The 9,455-nt window shown below is 42.5% G+C and overlaps 1 protein-coding gene across 2 annotated transcripts in view; it reads right to left on the bottom strand.

Annotated features, from left to right (window-relative positions):
• The window catches only part of otud5a (OTU deubiquitinase 5a), a 23,968-nt gene extending 14,762 nt beyond the window's left edge, over window positions 1-9,206 (bottom strand). Inside the window, exons 1-2 of one of the 2 annotated variants that reach the window (XM_008402722.2) lie at window positions 8,360-9,206; window positions 2,295-2,388 (exon numbers count right to left, since the gene is read on the bottom strand). In XM_008402722.2, the coding sequence (XP_008400944.1) occupies window positions 2,295-2,388; window positions 8,360-8,947 (682 nt within the window). In that variant the 5' untranslated portion in view covers window positions 8,948-9,206. The remainder of the gene's footprint in view (window positions 1-2,294; window positions 2,389-8,359) is intronic. The other variant, XM_008402723.2, reaches the window with a different exon arrangement.
• Window positions 9,207-9,455: the final 249 nt, after the last annotated feature.

The following is a 9,455-nucleotide window of genomic DNA, read 5'->3' as shown; positions in this document are numbered from 1 at the left end:
TATTTTGAATTTATTCTTTTTATTTCTGTGAGGTGACCTTATGTGCCCTGAAAGCACCTTCTAAATAAAATACATTATTATAAATACTGCTACAAACAAGGCCGTTGCCATGGTTACTGCTTCACCTGGCGACAGACTTCCAGGTATTTATACTAATTTACATTCATATGTATTATGGAGGCGACGGCGGAGCAGCAGCAGCTCTGAGCTCAGCACATCTTCATACATCCAGATTTTCTAAATTTGTCCTCTAAAGTTTTAGTGTGAAACTTTGAACTCTTTCTTATATGAGGCCCCTGAATAGAAGCTGCACTGATTGCAGATTTCCAGCCGATCACTGATTGCAATCTTTAAAAAGCCCGGCCTGCTGATTCCAATTTTGACCCTTACCAATTTTTTTTGGTAAAAAAAACCAGGCCTGTTGAAGGGATTGGTGGCCTTAAGATCAAGGGTCAGGGGTCAGGGGCAAACTCTGTGTTTTAACATCAGTCTTATAGCATTGGGTACGTTGCCGATTTATTTTTCCAATGTGGGATAAATGATGTTTCATCAGCTCACTGGAGTTCAGATGTTTGAGCTCCAAGAATCTCAATGAACATTTTCGCTCATTTTTGTCCTTTTTTAGTGAAAAACAGACCTGAATGAAGAACAGCAATGTTTCCTCAGACAAACACATTTTCATGAACTCAAACGGGTTAAACATGTAACTGATGCATCCATCAGGAGCCAGAAATCGCCTCAGGATGGATCAATCGGCCCTTCAAAACAAACTCAACGTTCTGCGTCTCTCTGCTGTTGCACTGAATCCCAATCAAACTGCTGACCAATATTACATCTGGTCTGATCTTACAGACTGGATGGCTTAAGTTAGGCTAGGTTTGATCGAGAAGGCAGGAAAAAAAGTGACATTTTCAGAGATCCTGTGATTGAAGGAACAACATATTGGTCAGACGAAGATCAGACAGAAACATGGAGCTAAAACACAGGAAGTTCAGAGTGAATCAGGTGGTTAAAGTCTCCAACAGCTTCCAAGAATCAGGCACATTTAATGTAAAAGCAGAAAATGATCCGAGACTGAAAAAGAAACTGAGAGGAAACAAACTGTTGGGTTTTACTTGAGTCGAACTGAAGGAAACCACTGTCCCCATTATTAGGACTTTTAAAGACTTTAAAAAGACGCTATGAAAACCTGCTGGAGGCTCCAGGATTAAACAGATCTGAGACTGAAAGCGTCGCTTCCTGCAAACATGGAAATGAACCTGATGAAACTGATTTCTGTAACTTGAAGCTTCGCTGCAGGTTGGGGCTGAAACTAGGAGGAAACCAACTATATTAAGGACACATGAGCGCGCACACACACACACACACACACACACACACACACACACACGTTTGCGTGGCTATCTTTGTGGGGACTTTCCATTGACTTTCATTCACTTCTACAGTCTAACCCCAACCAACCAAAACTCAATTCACACCTTAGTCATAAATCTGACCCCTGACAAAAAAACAGCGTTTCCCCTTGTGGGGACCAGGCTTCGGTCATAAAAGGAGCAGTGGGTCCCCACAAGGTATTACAAACAAACGCGCACATAAACACACACACAGATGTGATGACATAACTGCAGCAATGCAAAGGCTATTTGAGACCCAACCTGCACTCAATTGAAAGGATCTTTGTGCTGTAAAGGAACAAAACACACTAATCTTTCACTGTGACCCACATTTCTGCTTCCCATCTCTCACACACACACACACACACACACACACACACACACACACACCCCAAAAGAGTCCAACAGCTGCACAACGCCCCCTGCAGGTAGGAATGTGTCAGACAAGCATGAACTAAAATATAAAGACGAAACATGAAGGAATTTTGCAGTTTGTGCTGCTTAACGAATAGAACTGTAAACTGAAGTATCAAACCAACCTGGTCCTGTTCCAGAACCGTCTGTAGTAAATACTGTTCTGGCCCCAGCTGGAGGTAGTAAATACCCCCAGCTGGGGGGGACTTTTAATGTTCTGGGGTCAAAGGTCCAGACGTTCCTCACAATAACAATGTGAGGAACCAACGTTAAGGTTTACCTGAACTAAGTTATTGTTAGGTAACTTACAATAACTTAGAACGGGTCTAGTTTGTGAATAGAACTGAAAATATTGTTTTATGTGCATGGCATGTTAAATAGGAGAAATAAAATGTCTGAACCAAGCAGCTCAGATTCCACCAAACACTGACACCTGGTGGTGATCGGTGGAAGTGCAGGAACACGCCGGTGGAGGAATGGACTCACCCACAGCTCTGAAGAGGCACGCCCCGTCCTCCTTCATCTTCTTGATGACAAATCCTTTCTTCTCCCTCAAAGCTTTCTCGAACCAGTGTTCCTGCTGGAGAGCAGAGCGCTGATCAGGGAGCGTCCCGTTAGGGAGGACCAAGACTGAACACTAACGCTTGGTTAGGGTGCGTTCACACCAGCCCTSTGCAGGTTGTCCACTTTAATCAAACTCTAGTTTGTTTGTCTATGAGGTCCGGTTTAGATGAGGAGGAGTGACTGAAGAGGCGAATCCTGATCCGCCTAAAAAACTCACTTTGGTTTGGTTTGGAACGCTGATGCGGTTTGAATGCAAGTGTACCCAAAGCTCCAAAAGCAAGAAGCTAACTACAGCACATGGCATTCTGACAGGGTTTCCCCCAGTGCATTATAAGCCTGACGGCCCGCCATGCTTTACTAGCCCCGCCGCCAGGCTAAGCGTTACTTGTTTATGTTTCTAGGAAATTTTTTTTTTTTTAAAGCCGGGCTGCAAGCGTCTCTTTATCTCTTAGCGTTTCTCTAGCAGAGTAGATTTATTCCTAAAGGATAGGTTTGTAATATATAGGGTTAGAGTTTATGCATTTAAACTCGACCCGGCGGACCAATCACACAGCTCTGCGCTTTGCCTGCTTTACCTCAGCGCCTCCTTTCACTCAAACTGGACACAGGCTGACCTGTATGGATATTTACACCAACTTATTGTGAGGAATTATGATCCTTTGGAGAACTCTAGGTAAGAGTTTAAAACCCACCGCATTAGCTCTGGTTGCGCAGCTCAAAGTGAACCGCAGGAATAACTTGTAGCGAATTCAGAGGTGAAGTGGTGAGAATGATTTATCTTTGAACGAACAATTATATGCAGTGTTTCCATCTCAACGCGCTGCCCAGCCTGTGGCTCTGTGTCCGTCTTCCCTGTAAAGTTTATGGTCCCGGTTGGCCGGAGCGTTAGTGGATAACGAGCAGCGCTAACCTCATCATGCAGGTTCAGCCCGATGAGGAGCTTTCGCCTCTGATCGGAGTCACGCATCACGCTGACGTTATATTTTATTATTATTTTTAGTATTATTTTTCCGGTTACACGATTCATCAAACCATATCAAATGTGTTGTCTACTTAGAGTTAATATGCGCGGAGATCTGAGAAACTCGTCCCATAAACTCGACCAACCAAAATAGTTTCTGTGACGCTTATTAAAAACTCAACAGACACGAAATGGAAGAACTACTGAAGCCACATTAGCAGCATTGAATGAAATCTCCCGTTTGTTGGGCATCTCTGCGTAGTGCAGCAGATTACCTCATCATGCAGGGCCGGTCCAAGGCTGCATGAGGCCTGGAGCAGAATGTGACTTATGGGCCCCTTTTGTTGCTAAAACATCAGCAGCTCTAACAGCTTCTTGTTGGGAGAAGCGAGGAGTTTAACTGTCCAGCCTAAAAAGCAATAAGTTATAATCGCAGTTTACTAAATTGTATTTGTAAACTCAAAGATTAAACTCACAGCATCAGRTTGTTGCTATGGTAACAAARCAATSTAACTATGAATATTGTTCTTTGAAGTTTTACAAAGTAAACTTGCCAGCTCCTTAAAATCTTGCATCTAAATGTTAAACCATTTAAAATCTTTTAATTTATGTGTGCCTGAACAATTGAATCAAATTTAKCAGCATTGATCATCTCAATAAACAAACGTTACATTTGTGTATCTGGTCTGTTTTAAATATTAGCGTTTATGGGGCCCCTGAGGGCCTGATGGACCTGCTGACTTGATTTGGATTAAACAGAAGTGGAAATTGGTTGTTTTTAAGCTAGTTGTGGGTTTAGATGGCATTTCACTGGAGATGTTTTCCCGTAACATATAATTACACAGCAATACTTTTACATTTACTGTCAACTTGACATCTTTTAATACAAAAACATGGTGGACCGCCTCGACGCCCCGACCACCGGGGGAAACCCTTCATTCTGAGTAAATATTACTACCTGCTCTGTGGGTTAGTGCAGGTGTTGCATAGGTTGCCATGGCAACGGGTCTGCGTGTAGAGTAAAGCCGACAGAGAACGAGGGAAAACAGAACATAAATGGTTTAAAATTGTTTTTCTTGTTTATCAGGTTCTTTTCCTGTTGTGACCCTGCAGCCACTATACTTTTTAATCCTTCAATAAACAATAAAATCTGGACTAATTGCCTCATTTGTTTGTAAAATGTGGCAATGTTTATAACTATAATCAAGTAGGGTGAAACATTTAATAAAGTATGGGAACAATTGTTTGCCAAGTTTTAACAAATTAATTTTAACAGCATGTCATATTAAATTACTAACCAATGCAAAAGAAAAATGTGCACAGAAACCAACCTGTGTATAGATTTATATCTTGGGAGAAAACATATTTTACATATCAAAAAATCAGCAATTTCCTCAGCTTGAATTTAAATGATGTTTTATAGAAATTGGGTATGAAATAAAGGCCCTATAATCATTTTGTGACAGATTCCTGCTCATTCCGCATTGGAACCATCTGGTTTTGGGGTCGACTCACTACGGAGTAACGACGCCTGCAGGAGTGTCRCTAGCTGCAGCAGGTGGTGGGCAGACAGTCACTTACATCAATGGAGAAATCCTTCAAAATGTGACGCTTCTCCAGTTTTGTTTACATTTTGTGAAGAAGGAAGGTTTTGTGTCGAGTCCTTCAATAATTCTTGGTGCAGCAATCTGCAACCATATCCTTTGTTTTGTTCACATTCAAGATGAGGTGATTGTTCCCACAGCATGCCACTAAGAGCTCCACCAGCTCTCTGGACTGAGAACTCTGATCTTCCTCATCCCTGACCACACGTCTCAGATACTGTTCTGTTGGAGCTTTTTCTCCAGCTTCTTCCTGTGCGTCTCCTTATCGTCTCTAATCTTAACTGTAAACTGCTTTGGTATACTTCTCCATAATTCTCTGACTCCCTAAATTAAAGCTCTTTAATTTTTTATAGCAGTTTCATCATGTAAGAGGGAGGTTTGTTATTAAGGAAAAATCTCAGTGTCTTGGTCGGGATGATGTTGTTCACACAGACATTTATATAGTCAGGCGTGGCATAGATGTCTTTTCCATGCAATCTGCTGGGCGTCCTATAAACTTTTTAAACTATTTTGAATAATTATTTGAGCATACTGTACTGTATCATAACTAGAATCAATGGGAACACATGTGTGGTTGAATAGAAATAATGTAAAATGGCGCTGTATAAATAAACTGAATTGAAGCGAATGTGGCTGGCACTGAGCATCCCGGYCCATTCCCTCAAAACAATCCAAAGTTTTCTTCAGTTTCCCGTGGCCATCGTCTCTCAGGTTTGATCTGAACAAAAGGTTTAAACACCAAACAGAAAAACACAAAACTGTGATTGGATTTGCCATAAGTAGGTTTTGCTTTGGAGGTGTATAAATCTTTGAAGAATCCTTAACCCTTACGCTACCCAGACACTTGAACCAGTCAAAGGTGCTTGATATAAAAAGATAAACTCAACATAAAACTAACCCTGACCCATAGACCTGAACCTGAGTGAGAAGCAGCTGGACAAGTGTCCATCTGGACCACTTCAGGGTCACAGCATATAAACAGGAAGTATTACAGAGTTACAATAGGGCTACCAGACATCCCCGATTTCCTGGGACAATCCCTGTCTTAGGTGCCCTGTCCCCGGAAAAGTCCCCAATTTTAGCGTTTTATGAATGAGGAAAAAGTTTCCTCTAGATCCTTATTACGGTAGCCGGAGACTCCTGATGGCAGGGAATAGAAAGTGCGAGTGAGCGTGTTGTACGCAACAACAGCAGATACAGTAGCTGCTCGCGCTACTGCTAACGTTACACAGAGAAGAAGAACCGCCAATAAAAACCAAGACGAAAACAAGCTGCAAGAGGAGAGCTCGAGTTTTGACCAGCTTCCAAGGGGATCTGACCTGATACGGTTTTATTTTTTTATTTGGACTGGGCTAATCTTTGCCGTCATCAAGCTTTGGTCCGTGGTAAAATAAAAACAAAATGATATTAACAAACACAAAGAGCAGATGTAGCATTAGCCAGAGTGAGAGAAATAGCAACAGGTTGGTTAAAATAAACTCATTGTTAAGAAAGACGTTTTGTAATTAACTGGTAATCATGGGATTGTATTTTGAAAGCTAGATATGAGTTTATACATATTAAAGTTTCTCACAAAAAATGGAGTCACACAGTGACACGGAAACTGAATGAAGACGAACATGAAGTGAAACTGATGAGGATGGAGAGAGAATTTCTTCTGTTTGTTTAGCTCCAAACATCCAGTTTCTCATTTCAAAACAACTAAATTCTAAAATGAAACAAATCTGATTTTATTTGTGAAATTGTACATTTTCAGTATGTCTACATTCTAATGTTTTGGAGGAGATTGTGATAATATTGTCTCTGTTTTAGAATAGTGGCAGACTGATAAAAAATGACAGGAGGAAAATAGTCTGATAAACTGAATAAATGAGGAATATGGGAAAATTGACAAAGCTGAAAAGAAAGATGAAATAATTGTGTCTTGTATTTTAAGTATTTTTCTTTACTATTAGCTGTGGTGTTTCTCGGTTAATCACATCGTTTTTGCTCTTATTCTATGCAGACCTCAGTCTGATCATGTGGCTAATGGCTCTTCAGACATGTTAGACTTCCTGACCAGAGTTCACTCATCTCAAACACACAATGTCCTTACATATAAACTACATAAGTTTACACACACACCTCATGTATTTATGGACACTCATGTGTCCATTCATGCACAACTTTCACATGAGGCCAAAGTTGTTGGTACCTTCTGTTCATGACTGAAAAACCCACAGTGGTCACTGAACCAACTTTAAACTGACAAAAGTAACAAATGAAAATTTACTGAAAATTAACCAATAAAAATCAGACATTGTTTTGAATTGAGGTTCAACAGAATAAGAAAAGGACAGAACAGGATGTTGAAGCAGTTTGATGCACCTGCGACTACAGACATACAGATTATTCTGAAATTTAAGGTCCACAGGACTGGAGCCAGTCTGCCTGGCTGTGGGTGCAGGAAGAAAATTAATGACAAATTCAAGAGAATTGTGATATGAATGGTTACCAAAGAGTCCAGAACAACCTCCACAGGAAGTAAAGGTGAACTCCAAGGTCAAGGTGGACTTCATGTGACACCAAGGAGGAAAGCAAATCATAAAAAAGTGAGAGACGAGACGAAAGGTGCATCAGCTCTATGGCCACAGACACAAAATACTGTTTTTTAGCTACCATCATTTTAATTGAGCCACAATTTAAAAGCAGCATCTAACTTTTATCAGTTTGTCAGTAAACAATTTTTTACTACTTTTGTCAGTTTCAAGTTACTTCAGTTACCTTTGTGGGCTTTTTGTTCATTAACAGAGGTACCAACTATGTTATTCATGTCTATGCATGCTCACCTACAAAGTATGTACACCCCCCTCCATATATTTTCCAATTTCAGTTCTCTATTATTATTATTATTATTACAACAATTAGGAAACAACAGTGTGGAGAGACATTTTCTGCTTTTATACTTAATTTTTAATGTTCAAATATCAATAAATATGTAAACTGTAACTGTCCCAGTTTCTTCATTTTATTTTGATAAATTTACTTCTTTTATCGCTGAGCAAGAAATGTCCCCAGATTTCTTGGGGACATTTGGATCATTATTTTTGGACTCTGTCAGAGCAGAACCACTTCTGATTATTACCTTATAAGTTACCTGCAACATCAATGCCGTTACTATAGCAACCTGAACATTTGGGATAGCAGGCTAAACTTTGACCTGAATAGTATAATAATTACATCATTTAGCGTCTCTAGATGGATAACTAGGAAAAATATTTCAATTAGAACAATCCATTCATTCAAATACATTGGGCTCCAGCTCTGACAGGGACCAATACTTTAGAAATCCCACCGTGTAGACAACATTTTAGCCCCATAAAAGCTACAGAAGTCTCCCGTGAAGCCACATTAGCCTGCTATTAGCATCGTTAGCTCACTACCTGCTCCACGGTGGCCGGGTCCACGGACTGCAGTCGGGCCGCGTTCTCGTACTCATCCTCGCTGTTGTTCCCGGCTCCTTCTTCGGTGTCCTGGCTGGAGCCCACTCCTCCCGGTCCGGTCACTCCCGGCTGGCCTCCACCAGCCAGAGCAGCTACCACCCCCCCGGAGCAGGTTCCTGCCTGCCGCCGCCTCTTGCTCAGGCCGGGCCCGGAGCAGCAGCCTCCTATCGCTCCGCCGCATCCAACCACACCGGAAGACACCACCAGCTCCCCGCGAGAGCTAGTAACCATCCCTCCGCTGCTGTCCCGTCCGTCCCCTGGACCCACCGGGGACACGGAGCCTACCGGCGGCGGGGAGGCCTGCTGAGGCCGGGAGCTGGCCTCGATGTTCCGCCTGTCTTCTCTGGCTGAAGGTGGGGCGCTCTGGTAGGACCATGGAGGTGGTGAAGCCCTCGGCCTGGATCCGGTCCTCCCGGTGTGAGGGTGCGTGTGTTGGTGAGAGTCAGACCCGCTCCGTCGGTCGTTGTCATCGGTGTGGTCCGAAACTCCGACCGCGGAGCTGGGCTTCTTTTTCGGGAGGATCGTCATGGTGGAGTCGGTGTAAGGGGAGCAGGGAGTCGGTTAGAGATGGAGGCAGCTCCGTTGTTCTGGATCTAAAGTGTCGGTCGGGTCACCGTCCGGACCGGCCGTTAGGCTCCTACCACCAAGCTAAGACCCTTCAACGAGCCGGAGGTGAAGAAAGAAGCGGCCCCTCGGCTCCTTTTCGACGGTTTGATTTGAACAAAAACAAAAAGCGTCTCCCTCTTCCCGTTCTCCAAAACATCAACACAGGCTGACGGAGCGTAGCGACGTCACCTCCTGTCTTCCACGTCATCACGCTCATCTGAACTCTTGCCACAGTAACGAGCTTTTGTCTGTCCTGAGACTAGAGTTGAGGATGCAGCATTTTTTATCACTTACTCAAAATTTAAATCGCTTTCAACATCCTTAAATGTTTAATTAAAAACAAAATGCTTCCCTGATCAAAACCTGATCGTGCAACAAGGAATAACGTGGAGCTGAAGTCAGTTCCACTTTAACCTGATAAAAGTAAGAC

This window comes from Poecilia reticulata, unplaced genomic scaffold, assembly GCF_000633615.1.
Source record: "Poecilia reticulata strain Guanapo unplaced genomic scaffold, Guppy_female_1.0+MT scaffold_253, whole genome shotgun sequence".
In the NCBI taxonomy this organism is placed as follows: Eukaryota; Metazoa; Chordata; class Actinopteri; order Cyprinodontiformes; family Poeciliidae; genus Poecilia; species Poecilia reticulata.
The sequence above is the reverse complement of the archived record's forward strand: the minus strand, read 5'-3'. Positions and strand labels throughout refer to the sequence as shown.